The sequence below is a fragment of the Thermobia domestica genome, chromosome 14 (genome assembly GCF_964235325.1).
Source record: "Thermobia domestica chromosome 14, izTheDome1.hap1.1, whole genome shotgun sequence".
NCBI lineage: Eukaryota > Metazoa > Arthropoda > Insecta > Zygentoma > Lepismatidae > Thermobia > Thermobia domestica.
This window is the reverse complement of record NC_137467.1, coordinates 136830007-136851903: the sequence shown is the minus strand read 5'-3', so window position 1 is coordinate 136851903 and position 21897 is coordinate 136830007. Positions and strand designations below refer to the sequence as shown.

The window sequence follows — 21897 nt, the reverse complement described above, 5'->3', positions numbered from 1 at the left end:
GCTCTTATGATGTCCATGAGGTTAAATGAACAGAATTTAATTCAAGAAGTGTTAGAGAATATTCCACACAAAGATGGTAAGATTTTTTGTAATTATATATTTTGAGTACAGCAAAACTGTACATCTTCATCTTGTTGATGCATGTTCAGTACATCGATTCCAAGTGACATTATTCCAGGCCCTCAAAAACAGAATTCTCCACCTCTTAATTGATTAACTCTTCAGTTATCTCACATTGCTGTTTCAACATGAAATCGAACGTGGGTCATGCCGTTAGGCGTTCTGCTGCAGTTGGGACGTAAATGACTTTTTTAAAATCACTATCGTAATAAATACAACGCGGTTAAGGTTCAGCCAATAATAATAATGTGCTTAACTTTACACTGTTATTCCTCTCTCTATTAGGGGCCGCGGTGGCTCAGTGGTAGAGCGTTCACCTCTGGCGCATGGGATCCTTGATTCGATCCCAGCTCGCGCCAAGTGCACTTTGTGATGGACAAACACCGTGTGCGTGGGTTTCCTCGGGATTCTCCCGTTTCCTTTCACTTTCTTCATTCATTTCTCATCATCATCGTCTCGTTTAGTCTAGCGGGCATAATCGTGGGACGTAAACCACAAAGATTTCATTTAATTTTATAATAATAATAATAATAATAATAATAATAATAATAATAATAATAATAATAATAATAATAATAATAATAATAATAATAATAATAATAATAATAATATTTATGGTGACATTTGACTTACGCGGGAATCATGTTCTATGTTCGGAATCGTTTCGTACCTTCTATAGGCTGAAGCTCCTATATTTTCATCATTCGTTACAGTCTGCAAGAGGTAAGAAACGGTGACTTCTGCTCGAGTCGAAATACCAACATAAATTCAAGAGAAGAGCATTAAATTAAAAAGAATGCAAACGTAAGCACAAGATTGCACGGACGAGGAATACAAAATAACATTATTATATACCTGGTCATCCTATAAGTGTGTACCTTTGCGCCGTGAGGAAAAAACGATAGTTTACATGGAACACTGTCGTTAGTCAGGAAAATAGTCACAACACATGATACCTGTTAACCAGTTGTTGAATCCCTCGCTGAAACGAGTCTCCGATTTTGAAAGCAAAGAACTGGATTGCTATTTGTTGCACATCATCCTCATCGTTCATTGTTTTTCCGGAAAGGTGGCTTTGCAGGCTTTAAAAAAAAAAGTCTGTTGGTGCAAAATCTGGTGAAAACGTAGAGTGGGGAAACGTTCTCTCAGTCACATTCCTCGATCTTAGTACAAGTCCTTCTTTCCATGTGTGGTTCCCTTCTTCCCACGGATATCCTACCTAACACTCAACGTCACTTTGCACGGATGGCGGTCGTATTTTGGCACAGTTCCTGAGGTTCCCCTTTAGGTGCCCATTGACGTTTGCGTGTAATGTTATTGTAGAGAGCCCATCTTTCATCCTCTGTCACCTTTCTGACCAGAAATAGCTCACGTCTTAACGGGTAAGCAGGGAATTGCAGGTGCTCACTTGTTTCTGCTTCCGTTGAGATGTTAGCGGATAAGGTACCATTTACCGAGTTTCGACACATACCCAAGGTCCTGTCCCTTTCAAACTTTATCCCCCTTGTGGCAGTAAAAGATATTAACTGATTTTGTTCAAATTTTGCCAATTCGTTTATAATGGTAGTTTGGGAGGTCAGAACACATTTTACTATTAATCCTAGTATGTTTCTGTTCAGGACGTCAGATATAAGGGTGCCGGGTTCGTTCATTATCTGTTCCTGTGACGGAAAGCCAGATATAATGGTAGGCGGATTCGATACTTGCTTGTTCCAGTTCGAGAAGACCAACTAATAATACTATCGGGATCCGAACCTTGGATCTCTTTAGAAATCTTCTTTCTAACATCATTCAATTGCACAAATTAATGAATTATAGTGAAAAACTGGTAACAAAACAAATAACCTTACTCCCACGGTCCTGGGATTCGGGCGTTACACATACCAGAGGCATATGCCGTATGCCCACCGTCGCTGTTGTGTCAACCCAAAGGTATACCCCTTACTACCTGTAAAAGAATACAAGGTGGGACATGTATGTGTGGCTAACACCAGACGAGTAGTGGGAGACGAAAGTAAACGTTTGCAGCTCACTGCTTAAAAATACCTTACCTGGTGACATACTACTTTAGACTGCATACGTTTTAAAACTTTAGCATCCTTGATTCACTATGAGAGAAAATGTAAAATTACACTATTTAATCTTATTAGATTTTAATTTCTACGAATTTTAAAAAGAAAAGAAATATTTCGTAAGACACTTATATTTTGATTTATCAACACTGACACTGAAATAGTTACATGTAAGCACCAACACAGAACACTTTTGATTTATCATCATAATTTTCTTTTCTTATTCGGTGGCCCAATTATTTACGAGACGATACCGTTAACGCGCACGATATTCGCGATCGGCGGATACAATGCTAAAAATTCACTAGTGCATTGTTGAATAAAGATGAGTTTATGCGTCGTCTTCAATTCTGGAGTGCATTAGATCTCTTCTATGAGTTTCTTCATTCAAAGATCATAGTACGAGATGAAAATGTATCGTTTATATAACAAAATCACAAATCACAAGTTTTCGTAGTAGTACTATTGAAAAAATGTTTTGTTAACTTGAAATCGCAAGACTTATAAAATATCTTTGAACGTTTTCACATTTTATATTTACTGATGTGTTTTGCATATATGAGAGCTTAGTTTCTGTCCATCTTAGTTTTTGAAGTTTTAAGACCGCTCTGACGCGTCTGTTCATGCGTCACATAGTTGCCAGTCAAACAGCGTAAGAATACACTAGCAGACTAAAATATAGTTCGTAGAAAACATTAAGTTTTTGCTTCTTTATTTTACTAATAATGTATAATGGATAATCCATAGGTTAATAAAAATCACTATAAAGGCACTGATAATTTCAATAAATCATGAAATTAATTATTATTGATAGATTTTACATTATCACGTAAAATCTGTCATCACATGAGTTTTGCTGCGTGGGCGTTCAGCACAAGGGTAACAAAATTCTTTACCTTGTTTGGACTGACGGGAGGAAGCAGGGCTGTCTGGAAAATTGAGGTACCTTTTGGGTAACAAATTCCTGTGTTTCTTTCTCCTCCAAATGTTAGCTGATTGCGTTATATTTCTAAGAGTTGATGCTGGGCAAATACGAGGGTTGATTTAAAAGTTTATGCCTATCTATATCGTTATACGTTACGTAAAGCAAGTTGCAATTTTTGTGTGCTATTCTCTCACTTTCGATTTTTTCGACCTACCCTGATGGTTAAGGTTCAACCGATAATGTTCACGAGTTTAGGTTGTAGGAGAAAACCGTACAAGATTGTAATGAAAAGATTTGCATGAACTTATCATCTAAACTTCGCGCAAATCAAATCTTACTGTTACATTAAGAATCTTGTATATATCAAGTTGCTATACTTGACTCTTAATTATTGTGTACATTATACTGTTCGTGACTCATGTCTGATATGCTGTTGTCGATATTTGTTGACTTAAAGTTTATTTATTTCAGTTGAGTTAGTTGTTCAGAGTCTACCTGAAGTGTACGTTGAACGATTATTGAAATTTTTGGGTGGAGCATTGGAATCAACGCGACATATTGAGTTCTACTTAAATTGGATTCAGCAAAGTGTTACACATCATGGTCCACAACTTAAGACAAGATCAGGGCATATTATGCCTATATTGCTTATGTTACAAAAGAATATGACCAAGAAATACGACGAACTAAGCAAAGTGTAAGTATATTGCCGTATTCTATTTACTGGTATAGCTTGGTGATAGCTTTATAGTTTTGTAATTGGAGACTCGCTGTAGAAAACAGTGTAAGTGCCTAAAACAATAGTTACTATAACAGTAGACAGAAGATACAAAATTGTGCCCAAGCGTCACAAAATATAAAATACTGTTGCTTAGAAGTACAACCTAGCATACAACGAAGTATGAAAATCTAGCTAAAACATAAACGTATTAAAAAAGTAAAATAAGTGAAACAATTTCAAGATGATACTTACCTTGTTTTATACAGCGAGTCTTCAATTAGGTAATTGCTTGAAAATGAGTTGTGAGTATTGTTCAGATTAATTGTATTAATATTCGAGTGGCTACGTTACTATTGTTTACTATGAATATTTCCTTACCTCTGAAAAGGTCCCTATTGGCTAAATATAACTGCTTGTGGCTTTCGTTCGGAATACTTAGGTTAGATACCTGAAGGAAGTTCTGTATTAGCCTGAATATAGTAAGACCTCCAATGTCCCCTTGGTTTCAGGACCGAAATGTTAATATAGGGATTGTATTAGCCTGAATATAGTACGACTTCGAATGTTCTCTTGGTTTCAAGAACGAATTGTTGATATAGGGACCGTACTACCCTGAGTAACCGAATTCACGTTGTTTCAGGAACGATCTATTAATATAGAGGCCGTATTAGCTTGAATATAGTAGGACTTCCAATGTTTCCTTGGTTTCAGGACCAATTTATTAATATAGGAACCTTACTTATTTGAATATAGTACGACTTCGAATATCTCCTTGGTTTCAGGAGCGATTTATTAATATAGGGGCCTATTAGCTTGAATATAGTACAATCTCGAATGCCTCCTTGGTTTCAGAAGCGATTGATTAATAGGGACCATATTAGCCTGAATGGAGTAGGAGCTCGAATGTTCCGTTGGTTTCAAGAGCGATTTTAATAATGTAGACCGTATTAGCCTGAATAACATCAACTATTCCCTTGGTTTCGGAGTGACTATTAATACATGAACCATAATGGGGTGAATATTGTACGACTTCGAATGTCCCTTTGTTTTTAGGAGGGATTTATTGATATAGGGACCGCATTGGCCTTTATATAGTAGGACCTGGAATGTTCCCTTGGTTTTAAGGGCAATTTATTAATATAGAGACCTTATTTGTTTGAATATAGTACGACTTTGAATGTCTCCTTGGTTTCAGGAGCGATTTATTAATATAGGGGCCTATTAGCTTGAATATAGTACGATCTCGAATGCCTTCTTGGTTTCAAGAGCGATTTTAATAATGTAGACCGTATTAGCCTAAATGACATCGAATATTCCCTTGGTTTCAGGAGTGACTTTATTAATACAGAAACCATATTGGGGTGAATATTGTACGACTTCGAATGCCTCTTGGGTTTTAGGAGCGATTTATTGATGTAGGGACCGTATTGGCCTTTATATAGTGGACCTCGAATGTTCCCTTGGTTTTAGGGTCAATTTATTAATATAGAGACCTTATTTATTTGAATATAGCGACTTATTAATTTAAGGGCTGTGTTAGTCTGAATATAGTACGATCTCGAATGCTCCCTTTGTTTTAGAAGTGATTGATTAATACAGGGACTGTATTAGCCTGAATATAGTAGTACCTTGAATGTACCCTTGGTTTCAAGAGCAATATATTAATGTAAAGATCTTATTAGCCTAAATGACCTCGAATATTACTTTGATTTCAGGAGCAATTTATCAATGTTGGGATCTATTTAGTCAAATATATTACACCTTCAAATGTCTCCTTAGTTTCAGGAGCAATTTAACATAGGAATCGTATTAGCTTAAATGATCTCGAATGTCCTCTTGGTTTTAGGAGCAATTTATTAATATAGGAACCGTATTAGCGTAAATATAGTACGACCGAGAATGTTCCCTTGGTTTCATTAACGATTTATTACTATGGGAACCATATGAGTTTGCATATAATACGACCGCGAATGTCGCTTTAGTGTCAGAAGCAATTTATTAATGTAGACTAGATCAATCTAAATATTGTAAAATTATCTCAGTTTATGTAAGGTAGAGCAATTATCGTGCTCGGGAGATTGGACTTTCCCATCACCTTTTATTATAAAAGATCCTTTTGAATACAGAAATATAATACAATAAGTAAGTTTCCTCTAATATATTAGGTAAGAAAGTGGAAGGAACCCAATGACCAAGCGTCGTGGGGCTTTGTAGGTGAGGTTACTCTCTTTGACCAGGCGTCGTGAGAGGGGATAAGTTTGTGTGATTAGGTGTCTCTTGGTGACCGGGCGTCGTGAGAGAGAAAGGGAACCCAATGACCAAGCATCATAGGGCTTTTAGGAAAGGTCCAAGCGTCGTGAGAGGATAAGGTGTTCCTAATGGCCAGGCGCCTTAGGGCTTTTGGTGGTTTGATCAACCTGTGGAGATGCTTCTTGAGGCGTGCTGGTGACTTTTATCCTAAAATGTCGGCTACCTTCGGTGATCTCCGTCTTGCCGACTGCTGGCGATTGTGAGCGACTCCTCTTCGGTACTGTCGTCTGCGTTGTATTTGTTTACTGCCAACACGTGTAGTACGCACATGGTTACAGCATGATGTGAAGACATGCCGAACCTTACAATATAGTACATCTCGAATACAATAGATCCCAAGTTTTTGAGATAATTTTAATGGAAAAATAAAAATATCCAGTGTAAAACATTACATACATTAATATGGACATTTTTCGATGTTGTGATGGGAACACTGTGGCTCAATGGTAGAGCGCTTATTTCTGGTGCGTGGGGTTCCTTTTTCGATACCCGGTCAAGTAAGTTTGTAATGGACAAGATCGTGTCCGTGAGTTTTGTCGAGATAATCCCGTTTCCTACCTTTTTCATTCCACCAATTCTTCCATCATCATTCACTTGCTTTAATCATCGTCTCCTTTAGCCTAAACGGCATAATCGTGGGACGTTAAACTCAAAGATTTTGTTTTATTTCATTTTCGATACTGTAACCTTATAAATTGAGTCTAGGTCATTCTAGTATTGATATTTAATATATTCATCACTTTGAACACAAACATGTGGAAGTGGAAACGAACTTGTATAATACTATGTATAATACTATATACATGTATTTATCTAAGAATTTCTTGTAAATTAATTTTGAACTGCTTTGTGCATATATTAGCTAAAAGCGAAAGTTACTTAAAACTTTATCAGAGAAAAATGTGTCAAAATAAAGCACTCCTACCCCATTAAGGGTGAAAAACGAAATCTACTCTTAGTTGCAGTTGATTTAAAATTAGTTTACTTCTATTCAGTGGTGCATATCAAACCAAAGAATATTTAAAATACTTCTAATTGAGTTCTAGCAAATTTATCATTGTTTTAATTCTTTTTCTTATTCTGGCAGTTAACATATACATTATATATAGGCAGTTACATTGTATCTAGGCGTGAAAATTTGTGACTCGTGACTGGAGAACCTGGAAAAGTCAAGGAATTCCAGAAAAATGGGAACCGAATTATTTTTGTTGTTTGAAAACCGTACGTTAGAAATCATCCTGTCATATTATTATGATTATATAGTTACGACTTGTTAACGTTCTAAGTTTGTCACGAGAAGTGCTGTCTATTTGTTCCCCTCCAACGCTTCACTTGTTGTAGCATTTTTTTTATCTACACTGTAGTCTTGAACCGTAACTTGTAGAAGACGCAAAAGTGAAATTTTCGGTACAGCGGCACTATATTTCCTTAGTTGGATTATTTCTAAACTTCTTATAAAAATTGTATGTTAGCATGGGGGTTACGAATATACGCGTATATAATCATAAAAAAAGATTTAATTATAATAATTTATAATTATGATCCCTTGTGTCTTTTTTCTAGATGCGACTTCAACAAGTACACGATACGTTACATTTTGAACCTTGCTGAAAATAACAAAAAGAAACCAAAGGAAAATATGGATGTAGATGCTGATGAAGACGACGATGAAGAAGAGTTTTCCCTTACAAGTTTGATGAGAGAACTCTGATGATAATGCTTGTTGTAATTTGGAAATAAATTATTTTTTTACGCACATACTGTGATTTCTGTTTACAGTAAACCCTTCTTAACACAAACTCGCGTAAGCCGACACTTGGTTAACATGAACAAAACTTCGGTCCCGGCAGCAATATACGTTATCTTATAGGAAGATTTATCGGTTAACACGAATTTCGTTTAGCACAAATTACGAACTCATTTGTAGTCCGTTGCGTCATTAGAAAATTTTCATTTAACACGATTTTTTTTTTCTCTCCAGCTCAGTTATGTTCCAGATTTTACTCCAGATCAGTTTTTGCAACACAGCATTTATAAAGAAGGAAATTGCCTAGTAAATAAGAGAGAAACAAGAAACTCATAGTTTTTCTTTTCTTGTGTGATGTCAATTCTGCCCTCCATCAAGCGCTGAATAGTACAGGTGCTTCGCAGACGAGCTAGCGACAGCACAAGACAAAACAAGTCCTCTACCTGCCCCTGTGGCTGAAAATTAGTGACAGCAGTCATAAATACTGTATGCGCCTTTCTGTTATCAGCGGAGTTACGAATTTTATAACTTGGGCTGGATATTTTGCCTAAAAATTCCAAGAATTGAAGTTCACAGACGTGGTCTATGCTTGCTGATTCTACCGTTTGACTTTGCGGGTGTGAACAATATTGACGTTATTTTTTCCTCCTAAATTTCAGCTCTGAAGTTCGGGCGTGGACATTCGAACATTTTTCGAACGAATACAATAACAAGTGCAGTTGTATGTTCAGACCTGCTTTCTATTGTTTTAAAGTGAGCTAGTACGAGAGGAGTCATGGCCAAGAGGAAACAGACAAATATAGATCTGCAAACAAAACTAAAATTCCTAGAGAAAGTGGACCTTAGTGTGTTGAAGAAAAGTGTAACTGCCGAAAGGTATGGACTTCCCAAATCTACCTTATCTGCAATACTTGAAGATCGTGAAACAATTCTTAGTGCTGCTGCATCCGATCCGGGAGCAAATCTAAGCGACTTCGCAGTGCTAAGTACGAAGATATCGAAACTTTACTTCTAGAATGGTTCAATCATATGCGCGCTTCCAATGTACCTTTAAATAAACCTATAATTCAATCAAAAGCAAACGAGATTGCAAAAACTTTAGACATTCAAGATTTCAGTCGTTACGCTGGTTGGCGTAATCGGCTCCAAAAGAGACAGTAATAATTAGTGATTTGTGGTGAAGCAAATAAGTTGATGAAGAAGGAACAAATAACTGGTTGCGTGAATTTGACAAAGTGAGAGAAAAGTATGCCTCATGTGATGTATACAATATGGACGAAACTGGACTTTTTTATAATCTTTTTGCAAGTCGTACTCTCGGAATAAAAGGTGACAAGTACCATGGTGGAGGACACAGTAAACAACGTGTGGCTGTTGTCCTTGTATGTAATGCAGACGGCGCGATCGTGATAAATACCGTCCTTGGGTGATTAATAATTCCGAGAAACCACGTTGTTTGAAAAAACATTGATGCTTTATTTTGTATCTACTCTCACCATAAGAAAGCTTGGATTAGCAGCTCATCATTTCGTAAGTGGCTTCTTCGTTTTAACAGTCGAATAGTGGCTCAGAATGCATATGTTCTTCTGACATTAGACAGGTGTACAGCCCATAACATACATGATCTGAACTTAACCAATGTAAAGATTCACTTTTCCCAACCAAATGCAACAAGTCATCTTTAACCTTTAGATCAAGACATGTTATCCTATGAAGAGGTCTTATCGCAAGCGAGTTGTGAGAGGTGCAATTCGTGCTGCTGAAAAGAATACGGAAACGCCAACTTGGAGTGATCTTGATGCAGTAAAAGCTATCGCCTCATCTTGAGAATCCGTGTCATCACAACACTTACATATGTTTTAGAAGAATCTGGAGACATATAGACGCTGATCCTGTTGGCGACTTAGATGGTGACAACGACAACACTTCAACTGACGAATGGTTATATTCTACAAGACATTGCGAACCCTGGAGTTAGTTTTGAGGTAGGGCAGATGATGTTGCCATGTATACTTCAGTGGAGTCTGGTGTACAAGCAGTTGTGTGTGAGGTGCGAGAAATGTCATAGGAAGAAAGTAAAGAGGACAATATCATTCCGCTTACCCGCCAAGAAGTGTTACACGCCTTGAACGCTTTAGAATGTTTTGCTGCAACATCCGAAATGGCCGCGAGTTTTGCTGAAGCCATGAGTACAGTTCGCCGTGAAGTTACCAGACATTTATCGTTCCCGTCTTGTGAGACAGCGCGATATATAGGAATTTTTCATTAGAAAATGATATGTGAGTACATTTTTTCAAATTCCCAGTTCCTATTCCATGTACTACTTGCACCCTAAAGTTCGATTTTAACTCTGTATTATATATATATATATATATATATATATATATATATATATATATATATATATATATATATATATATATATATATATATATATATATATATATAAGAGCCATGTTTAGTTGAAAGGGTCCAGAAGTACGTAAAAATACAAGATTTACAGAAGAAATGAATTGAAGTAATGGAATTTTAATTGATTTCTGTGTCATTTAAGAATGGAATCTTATACGTGTTGTGGAAATAAGAAATACAAAATGCTGTAGAGACTATATACACTTACCGGAAGCGCACATAAGGGAATATGAACACAAATGTGCTCTAATGTAGTAAGGGAATATGAGTACAAATGTAGTTAGCTCTAATATAATCTAACCAAACCTAACATAACCTAAACTAAACTAATACTAACAGAAATAAGTGAAATTTTATCATTTTTTTTTTCGAAAATAAGACTGCACTCCTTTAACTAAACATAGGTCTTATATATATTGTATATATATCTTTTCTTTCAAAATTAACGCATTAAAATATACTATACTTACCTTTCGAAATTCTCCTCAGATCCTATATTTTGCACAGAAAATCACCTCCATAAATCCTATTTTTTACACTGAACCATGAGTAATAGTAAAGACCACTCATGTGCACATAATTACGTTAATTAGGTACTCCATCTTGTATCTCGAATAAAACACACATTTAAATAATATAGTCTCACAAAGTAATTCACTTTCTCAGGCAAAGAACTTTTCAAACATCGGAATCCGTGACAATACATTAGATATTGTTGACGACAATGTTGACAACTGAATAAAAAGAATGGTTGGTTTTAATTGTATTCAATTTTCCAGCTTGGTAACACATTAGAGTAGAAATCAACTGTTTGTAGATCTGATTTTCAAATACCAATTGTTTAGAAGCAGTATTGGTAATTTAAAAGAGTACAAGTTAATATTAGGCCTATACTATATATTATGTTAGGATTTTAAACCATTTCTAGTGGAAACTCTCTTTCTTTCTATTGTCCAGTGTTGATACTCTTGGTCATATCTCTATTAGCCCAGAATGTTATGATGTCACTGGTGATCAGTGCTGTTAAATTATTAAGATAATTTTTCTGGTGTTTGGATATCCAACTATTTGTTTTGAATATTTGAACAGTTATCCTGATAACGAATTTTATTCAAATAATGTATATTTGAAGAATCCATTATTCAAATTTTTAACACCACCACTGCTGATTACAAGGACATGCAGTAAATATTCAGATTGATTAAGTTCTAGACAGGAGTAAGAGAGGAATAGTAGTTACCTTTCTATTTTTCGATGTAAATAGTACGTGCAACAAACTGTTTTTCCATCTGGCTTCGAATTTGTTTATTCCTGTTGGCAGGCTTGTGGGTTTTTAAAGAATTGCCTGCTTCACTTCGTCTTGTTTCTCCGAGATGCTCCCCTAGAGGGCTAAAGATGTAGAAATCATTTGGACTCAAGTCAAGACTATAAAGCGAATGTGGCGGTACATCCTGACACAACTGGTCAATAATTGCACAGTTTCATCGGTTTACGTGGTTTCATGTCATCATGTTGGTGAATTACATTTTTAATGGACAACCCGGTACATTTCTTGTGTTGCCTTTCGTACTTTAGCGAAAACTAGCATGCAATAGTATTTAGCATTTACAGTTCCTTGCGTTTACAACAAATCCAGCACATGTTATACCGTAGTAGTTTCAAAATGTCGTTGCCATAACTTGATCCGGGGAAGAGGATGTGCAAAACTTCTTGGCGGAGGAGGAGGATCTGCATATTTCCCATGTTTCAACGTTTTCTTTGTTTCAGGTTTATAGTGATGCATCCACGATTCATCGGTTGTAATGACACGGTCCAGAAAATAGTACTTTCACGTTCGCACGGAACCAGCAGTTCTCAATGATGTGAAGTTTGTCTTGTCATTTTTTGGTCATTATTAAGTTGTGTCGGCATCCATTGACAGGAAAGTGTATGAAAACCGATACGATATGGTATATAAAAACAACAGAGCTTTTGCTTGCACCAGAATAATTGTGATTTTGCGTACAACAATTCATTGATCATTCGTCCAAAGTTATCTGTTCGACACCGGGTATTTTCTCCAAATGCTAACATCAGACAAAAATAAAATTAAAAAAATATATTTTAAAAAAAATTGTCGGTTACAGTGTATGCAAAATATTTTTAGAACATGAGTGTACAACAAATGCATTTCTGAACATATGAAAGAATGAATAAAAAATATGAGAAATGAAATAAAATTTAATTTATTGGAAACCAGGTTATTTATTATGAAACTATTCAATTTCTTGGTGAAGGAATAGATGTTTATAGGATTGAAAGTAAAAACATTATTCAGTTCATGTAACAGTTTGATTGTAAGAAATCAATACAAGTAAAATTTTAAATTACAGTAATACATTAAGTAAACTTAAAAAAATCCAATCACTCACATTCAGTTAATTTACATAGTACTTTTCTCAAAGCATTAAGGAATACTGTATTGGTCAGAAGCACTAATGTCTGGTTTAAAACTGTATTAGATATTCTTAAATACGTAAAGTCTATGTAGAGTTTGGCACGTTTATCATTTAAAATAATTCTAAAGTAATGAGTGAGGAAAGTGGGAACTTCGAGAAAACCCAGAGACTCGGTGTTGTTCACTACAAACTTTCATGGCCTGGAATCAAACCAGGGACCCCTCGCATCAGAGATGAGCGCTCTGCCACGTACTTCCAACATCGAAGAATTTGAAAATAAAACAATAAAAACAATATTCTGACGCTTATTGTGAAGGATGAAAGGTTAATCGCGACGACGCAGAGAAGAATAGAAGCTAGTGACCTTCCTGAAGAAAGTTTTGATGAAAATATTTGTAAAAACAGGCACAAAAATGAAGGACCAAAATATTTACTGTAAAAGTAGACACGCGAATGAAGAAATAGTAGTTGGAGAATTTTTTGTTGTTAAAGAAGACGCACAAATGAAGGAATGGTAGTGACGATACGTTTGTTGTATACGTAGACATACAAATGGAGGAATAGTAGTTAAGGGAGTATTTGTTGTAAATGTAGACACACAAATAAAAGATTAGGATATTAACATAATGCGAAACTTGATCGAATATAATATAAATAAAATCGAGGAGTCTAAGATGAAATGGATATCTCGGTAGCATGGAGGGTATGCGCGGGGTGTACAGAGTTCTAGTTCGAAAGTTGGTTAGAAAGACTTTTAGCTAGACCGTGAAAAAGGTGGGATCCATAATTTGGTTACTTAGGTTAAATATGACAATGATAAATGAAAATGTATTTTATTAATGGCTTAATTGGTAAAATTGTAAATTTGAAAAAAAAAAATGTCCCAAGAAAATTTAAACATCTTTATTGGTCAATTATCAAGACACTCGGTGATATCATGATTTCAAAGGCGACCGTTTACCATTTGATCTTTTTAAGTGCCTATATGAATATAGATTATTTTATGATTGCGAAGAGGCAAAAATCGGTTGGTGGTTTGATTTGGAGTTGTTTAGTGTCCCGTTCAACTACATGAGACATGGACCTACAGTTTAACGTGGGATCCGAAGCACATGAGAAAAAAATCTAAATTATAGACGAAAGTAGATACTCTATCTATATATTAAAATACTAGATTGATATGTATGTGACCAATTCTTTTGATAATAATATCTCGGAAACCACAAGCTGTAGAAAGATGCCGTTTTACTGATCGGTTGCAAATTTTGTGTAGATTGTTCAGTTCTAATTGAATATTTAAAAAAAAAATGGCCGTTATTTCTTTATTACATTTTGGGGGGTACATTGGAAGTATTGAAATTTAAAAAAGTTAAGCATCATATCCTACGAGTTATACATTCCAACACTACCCATTTGTATCGGAGTTAGTATATCCGTCCGGCGTTTGTTTCATGGCCAAATGCTGATGAAAAACGAAAAAAACGAAGGATAATCATTTCTCCAGTCTAAGATGAATCTTTATTGTTTGGGGTGTTTAGCTCAATGAACACCATATATATTACTGACACTATAATTAATTGTGTATGTAATGTATTTTCTTATTACATACTGCATGCAAGAAGAAAGAAAACACTGATCATACATGAATTAGAAACTCCAACCGGAAGTAAGATCAAATCTTGCGATTAAAAAGTAATCGAAAAAAATCTTCCCTTTGTGATACGCCTTGTCGATTTTTATCAAGACGTACTTCACTTGTGTCTGTAAGGAGGAGGAATGACAAGGAGATCCATGCTTATATGTATGAATGATGCCCTGTGTAGAGAGCGCAGCTTCAGCTCGTGATCTATTAAGATCTTTGCTTGTGTAAGCCCTAATGGTCTCACCTTTCTACAAATCCTAATCAGATTTTATTTTTCAGTTTTGGGTTTATTTTGTAATAATAATGAAACACTATGACTTTTTGTGTAACTTCAAGTTTTTCTTTATACTACGAAATAAAATATTTAGAAAATACGCCCATCTTATCAATGTATGTATTTAACTATTACATAAACCGTTTGACTAAATTCTTGAAAGTAATTTAATAGAATTAAAGAAGTATCTTCTGTGTAAAGATCATGTTGAAATCTACATGGCAAATTATGATCAACGGAATGGGCAGTTGGTCTCAGCTTGACATTGGTCTTGTGGTAGACCAATAATCAGTTGAGCGAGAAGCATTGAAATCCATTTATTTGATGCTGTGATAAACTGAAATGAGCCAAAGTATAAGCACTAAATTCTGCAGTTGATCTTGAGTCTGAAGTGGGTCTTTTGTGTCAAACCGTGGCTCACGCGAAGTGTTCAGACTTGAATTGGCAAGTTTATCTAAGTTCGACGTTGATCATATGGTAAAACGGTAATCTCTCAAACCATGAGCAGTATAAGTGGAATTTTCATCGGATACTAATACTGGCTTGTGATAGACCGGTAATTACAGTAGGAGAAATAAAAGCACTAGAGTTGATAATTGATCTAAACCTTACATATTGTGGCAAGTTGGTAACAAGAAAATTAGGGAAACCGAAAATGGATCAAAAGATTGCGATCTTGGTCAATAATTAGTTTTTGGATCAGGGGCCACAAAATTTTTGAACGGCCCCTAAATCAAGTTTTCTTATTTTCTACGGAATAAGCACATCATATTGAGTTAACTGATAGTTTGGATATGGCCTCTACAGATATAAGGCTACAAGAATTTTTTTGATTGAAATATATTGGATCTTTTGATCCAATAAAACTAGAAACATTGAAGTCGGTAACATTGGTATTGCAGTATACTCGTAATTCTGGACGTTAAAGAGACTGGAGTCGGCATTAGATCTAAGTTTGATATTGAATTTTCATAAACCAGTAGTAATCAAACTAACTATAAATATTGAAGTCGATAGTAAATATGTGTACAGAAAGTTTCCGTGGTAAACAGCGATTACATGAATTACATGGAAGCGACAGGTGATCTGAACTTGGCATACATAACAAACTGATCGTATGGTTAGCTAGCAATCAGGCATAAGACCTTATGAACAGTTTATCTAAACCTAACTTTATACTGTCGTAAACGATAGTTAAGCTTACTATAACCATTGAAGTCTCCGATTAATTTGAGTTTGTCCGTTTCAGGAAGGGGGGGGGATTAATGGGGACGTCAGCAACGAGGCTATATGTCTGTCCGTTTCAGTACTATGGTAAAAACTAATATTGGTTGAAATATATTTACGAAGTTGGGCAGTTGATTTAAACTTGGTATTGATAAATTGGTAATTAAACGAATTTTAATCACTGAAATCGTCGCTTAATTTGTGTTTGCCATTGTGCTGTAGAAAATGAAAACAATGTTAACTGTAAAGACTAATGTATCCAGTTGATAACACTATTTCAACCGTCCTGGTGATTTTTGTTTTAGAAGAATCAATTTTCCATGTATGCAGCAAAAATGTTATGAAGAAACTTGTTACAACTTTTAAAGATGTATAAAGATGTGATTTAAACAAAGACTATGATTAAATGTGTATTTTTGCTATTGCTAGTATCCAAACAACCACCCTCTAGTGATAATGTTTACTCCTTCATGATTAGTGGATCTATTTTGAAATTTTTTTCAAAGCATTGAGAAATATGTAACAAAATTTGGACCACATTCACTCCCACAACAAAAATATTTTTCTAAAGGAAGGTAATAAATTTGGGTTTTCTAAAGAAATGGGAAGAATACTAGTCGCTAAAATACTTATTCATTATGACCTATATAAACACTCTTTTGATATTGCTTAGCAACCACCGCTTGATAATATTTATTGTTTTGGGCAAGCTTTGTACAGCTGGAGCTCAAGTACAACTACTACCTAACTTTACTTGTATTATCACGCTAAAGTAATTATCAAAACATACAGTGTTTCGATATAGCCAACTCTTAGAACATGGTTACCATTTCCATATTTCACGTTGTGTATATATAACTTCCATTATAACGGAAGAAAGCTTGTACATTTAACAAAAATGTTGCATATCTTAAATATGGAACACTTATAATCTTACATTTTATTACTAGTATTTACAAATTTCCTGGATAACTATTTCACAGGTAGTATGAACTTGTATTAAGAAATAGTATCTTTGTAAATAAGACCATTCTTAAACAAACTGTCATAATGGCTATGTTATGATCAGGAATATAGTAGAGGCGAAGCTGGGAAGAAGCGGCAGTAGTATAGGAAGAGAAGCGGTCCTTTGTCTGACTATACGCTTTAGATTTTTTTGCATATTTGGGTTTATTTAAATACAAACATATGGAATTGCCTTTGTTTCAATAAATCGAAATTAAAGGTTCTTGCGAAATGGTATGTTGGTTATATAAAATATCGCCCCTTTTTGAAAATAAATAAATAAAAAAAAAAATAATAAAAGCATGAAGGAAACTGAAAATCCGGTTAGTCATATATGAAGGAATGCGACTGATTCAAGTGCTTCTTCTGGCCAAGTGATGTATCAAGCGTGCTTTCTGTACGCGTGGTCCCGGGTCTGATTCCCTTCGGATGAAACCTCGAGTAGCGATTGGGTATTCCCTTTAAGCAACAAGTTCCATCTCATATAGGCTAACTGCTGAAGAAGCATGTTAAGTGAAGCAAGCGAATAATTCAAAATAAGCTCATTCTGTAAACAAAACTACTTGCTTTTCAACGATCTTCCTTCCCTTTTTACTACAATCCTTTCGAGGCGCAAAGAAACACTTTGACGTTTACAACCTATAGAGAACATGTCCCTAAATCGTCAACCCATAGCGGTTTTGCAGAAATGTTTGTTTTTGCAAAAATCGTAATATCGTCCAGTGTTGTCAATTTGGGGGAAAAGTCGCTAAATCTAGGAGATTCAACTTCCACGATAGCGAAAAAAAAAAAAAAAAGTTTTTCCGATTGGTAACTTTTTTGGTGATTTTAAAATGACGATTTAGCGACTTACTCAAAAGTCTAGCGACTTTTTTGCTGCAAACAACCTGTCCATCTATACAGAAGCATTATTAGTTCAAAGCAGTTTTTATGATCTTTTCTTTCTCTTTGTTTTAATCAACGCAAGTGATGATGAGTTTGGTAATACAACGTAACCACTCCTCCACAATCCTGGGATTGTAATCGTTTACCCTTGCTCTCTAACGGAGAACAAACAATTTCATCTTTCATATCCGTTAGTTTGCAGAACTTTCGGTAAGAGGCACGAGTAATACAGCATTACCGATAGCAACAAGATTAGCTATAGATGCGTGAATAAAAGCGAAGTGAGTGTTTGTTAAATTTGTCCTTTGGAATCTTTTAATTATTCTGAACTTTTTCCGAATAACACTTAACGTAAATATGAATAATATTTAACATAAATACTGTAGTGTTAATTATTTCGGAACAAATATGACTCCAAAATATGAACGAAAGTATCGGAAACAATGTGAAACGATTCCTGAATTCAAGGATTGGTTGCGTCGTGTTGATAAAGATGTGAGGGGAACATATTGTTTATTTTATATCTTCAACTTTAAAACAATGTTTAGACCTTATAGCCAACGAATTTCACCTATAACTTTTTTTTTAGCGACTTTTCACCCAAAATTGGAGTCATTTCACCTCTCGTTTAGCGACATTTTTGTGCCAATATTTTGGCAATACTGATATCGTCAATTCTAAATGTAATACAATTTGTTTTACACACAACTGCTTTTCATCACATGTTTCTTGTATCAGTACACTTTCAAAGATAGACTCAAATAAAGAAAGAAATTACAAATGATATCTGAACTCTGGTCAAATATTCGATTACGTTAAAGGTTAAATGGTCAAGTATTTACATTTGCTTAAACTATGTATATTTTACTCCACCCTTTGACCTCTATCTTCCTGTCTGAAACAAGATGAAGATCTTTAATACTGCAATGTTTGGGACTATGCCCGTGGTTGTAACAAGAGTTCATATTCTTTATTTTGCAAGATTTGAATATATTATTCTATTTCCAAATATCAATTGTAACTGTTTTTGAAAAGAAAATGAGTTTATTATTAAGTTTTCAACAAAATAATATTGTTATTTAAAACAAGACATAAACTCACTTATTTCTTCAGACTTTGCAATAATGTAATTGCATTCTGAATAATTTACTATTTGATCTCTACGAAAAATAAAACATTTAATCTAATTAGGATTTCTTAAGTAAAAGAATGGGCCAATATACAATAACAAATAGTAAAAAGAAAACTGGAAATATGACTCTGGAAGTTCTGTCGATTTCTCTCCAAAGTATTTTTTCTTCCCCAGTTTTCCTGTCGACCCAGGATAGTTGAAGAAGTGACCTAGCCTGTTTGGGGCCTGCTGAATTCTTGCGGTTCCTAACCTCCATGGCCTCTTCGTCCCAGGCTTGTGATGCATGAGGAATGCCAGCTGCTGTTACTCGTTCCGTGCGAATAATGCTCTGAAACGAAATAATTTGGTAATAATTTTAATGAGATTCAACACTCCCGGAAGTTTTAACCCACTTAAAACATACGAAATCTATTTTTTTTTAGCCTTCCGAATGATACTATGGATAGGCATGGAGAATTTTATAAAAAGAGACTGAACCTAGTTCTTTGTTGATAAGTGTACAGGTATATTCTACTATTATTATCATTCTATATATAAGATTAAAACTTTATTTAAATATATATGGTTAGGCTAGGATCAACGTTGCAAGAATAGGTTCTGCCTTCGTCTCTTCCCCTATATTGAAGCTGGAAGTGATGGGTTTAACCACTTCTGGTTTCAGTATTGCATCTCTCTCAGACCAAAAACGGCACCACTTCTGGTTTCAGTATTGGATCTCTCATAGACCAAAAACGGTACCAGAGCTTCTTCGTGGCTAAGCGGTTAGCGTACGTGCCTTTGGCGTGGGGGACATGGGTTCGATTCCCGGCGGGAGCTCATGTGGTTCGGATTCTACGTTAATCAGTAGGTCCCGTCTCATATAACCTCGCTGCTGAAAGGAACGTTAAACTCAAAATCAACCCAAAAACGACACCACTTTATTTTCAGTATTGGATCTCCCATAGAGCAAAAACGACAACACTTCTGGTTTCAGTATTGGATCTCTCATAAAGCAAAAGCGATACCTCTTCTGGTTTCAGTATTGGATCTTCCATAGAGCAAAACCGGTATCTGTTCTGGTTTCAGTATTGGATCCCCCATAGAGTAAAAACGACAACACTTCTGGTTTCAGTATTGGATCTTCCATAAAGCAAAAGCGATATCACTTCTGGTTTCAGTATTGGATCTACCATAGAGCAAAACGGTAAGATAGCAAGAAATGGTTTCCTGATTTGGATTCAATATCCCAAGAATAGGTTCTGCCTCTGCTATTATCTCTCTACTTAAATCAGAGTATCAATGGCTGTAATATTTTATTTTGTATTAATAAATTTGTTACCAATAAAATTTGATTAAATTGATAAATAATGGGCAAATCTGAAAATTCTTATTACGAGTAAAAATAAACTAATAACACCATAATATAATTTTTGTAGTTAACGTGATTTTTGATTAAGAATTTGAGAGAACTGCTTAATAATGAACGAGCAAACAATTTTACTGATCAAATAAATTATCTATTTTCATGCTCTATTGCAATTATTTTGATCCATGTTCAACCTTGGAGTAGAAGTTTCATTTTTCATTGTACAAGCTTTGCTTTTAATAGACTTAAATTTGATTTAAACTATTCTCTGAGCAAACAACACCTTTAGTGTAAAAATTATTAACGTATAAATTTCGCCAACTATCCACTTGGCTATAGATACTCACCAACTATCCATTGTAGATAGCGTCTGATGCAGCTAAGTGGTGCAACGATTATTTGTAAATGTTGTCTAGGCCAAGAGTCTGGTACATAAGATATTGATTTCTTCGGTAGCCAGATCTACACATCTATGCAATTAAATAGTGAACAGACAGACATTTAGGCTGTTAAAATATAACTGGTGTGGAAGCCATTTGCATCAGATGTAAATTTGATTTGCTAACGCGGAAATAATAAATATTAAGAAAAATATAAGCAAGTAATAGTTTAATTCTTTCCAGTAATTATCTATGTAAGTTTTGTGGTTGCTAAAGTTAGTTTTAATGAACTGGGAGCTTAAATATATCGTCTTTGTGGATAGTTGGCGAAACTGTTACTTTTTTTTCTTTCTTTCTTAGAAACGCATTGATTTACTCAGCGAGTAGTTTAAATCAAATAGAAGTTTTAATGAAATAGGATTTGAGAAATTTGATTAAGAATGAAAAGTGACATTATATTATTGGTGAAAATATAATTCAATAATTACTCCACAACCCAGCTTTTTTCAATTTTGAGCAGTAGTTAAAATTTAAGGTACAAAAACCGAAGGAAGTAGTATTTTAAATACCTGAAGTTCGAAGTTAAATTACAACTATACTTCTCTTTTTGAAGTTAATTGCCTTTACCCAGATTCTTATTTTGACTCTGTCCCTTCAAGAGACAAACTTGTTCATTTGTCATTTGGGGAGGATCAGAGTGAGTTGAGATGGGTAATACAATAGCAATGCCCCATACTTTTCGTTGGAATAGCAGAAGCAAAACTATAACACGAAAGCAAATTACATGATCAAATTCTGCGCTGGCCCCCAAGTTCTCCATTATGAAGGATGGATATAGTATACATGAAGCTGCATTAGTTCCCGAAGGAGCAGGACGCTCATACTTTTAGGGATTATTCATTGATTATGTACGAACTTACAAAGGGGGTAACAAAGCGACTTTTATTTACTTATTGACTGATACGAAAATAAAAAAGAACGTACCTGTATTCAGCTTTGTTGTTTCACAACTTTCTCTTGGAAGTAGCTCGAATATATCCTCCTACTATTTGATGGCGAGTCGAAATGAATGCTTTCTGCTCCTTATTGTCTTTTTACTTTCATTCCTCACATTTGCCCTTGTACTTTATATCTGCATGTGTAGTGCCCTTGTACTTTATGACTATGTGTGTGTGTGTGTGGGGGGGAATTTAACGCATATCGCATGTCTTGTGCACATGGATACTTCCTACTATTGCACTACGTAGAAAATTTGTGGTATT

At 35.0% G+C, this 21897-nt stretch overlaps 2 protein-coding genes across 3 annotated transcripts in view; one reads left to right on the top strand and one right to left on the bottom strand.

Annotated features, from left to right (window-relative positions):
* The window catches only part of LOC145670340 (periodic tryptophan protein 2 homolog), a 118775-nt gene extending 110871 nt beyond the window's left edge, over window positions 1–7904 (top strand). For both annotated transcript variants that reach the window (XM_081738887.1, XM_081738886.1), the window contains exons 17-19: window positions 2–76; window positions 3589–3814; window positions 7712–7904. In XM_081738887.1, the coding sequence (XP_081595013.1) occupies window positions 2–76; window positions 3589–3814; window positions 7712–7859 (449 nt within the window). In that variant the 3' untranslated portion in view covers window positions 7860–7904. The remainder of the gene's footprint in view (window position 1; window positions 77–3588; window positions 3815–7711) is intronic.
* A 7386-nt stretch (window positions 7905–15290) lies between these two features.
* Window positions 15291–21897, bottom strand: part of alka (glycine receptor subunit alpha alkaliphile) — a 100482-nt gene continuing 93875 nt past the window's right edge. Inside the window, exon 9 of the mRNA XM_081738885.1 lies at window positions 15291–19238. Within this exon, the coding sequence (XP_081595011.1) occupies window positions 18966–19238 (273 nt within the window). The 3' untranslated portion in view covers window positions 15291–18965. The remainder of the gene's footprint in view (window positions 19239–21897) is intronic.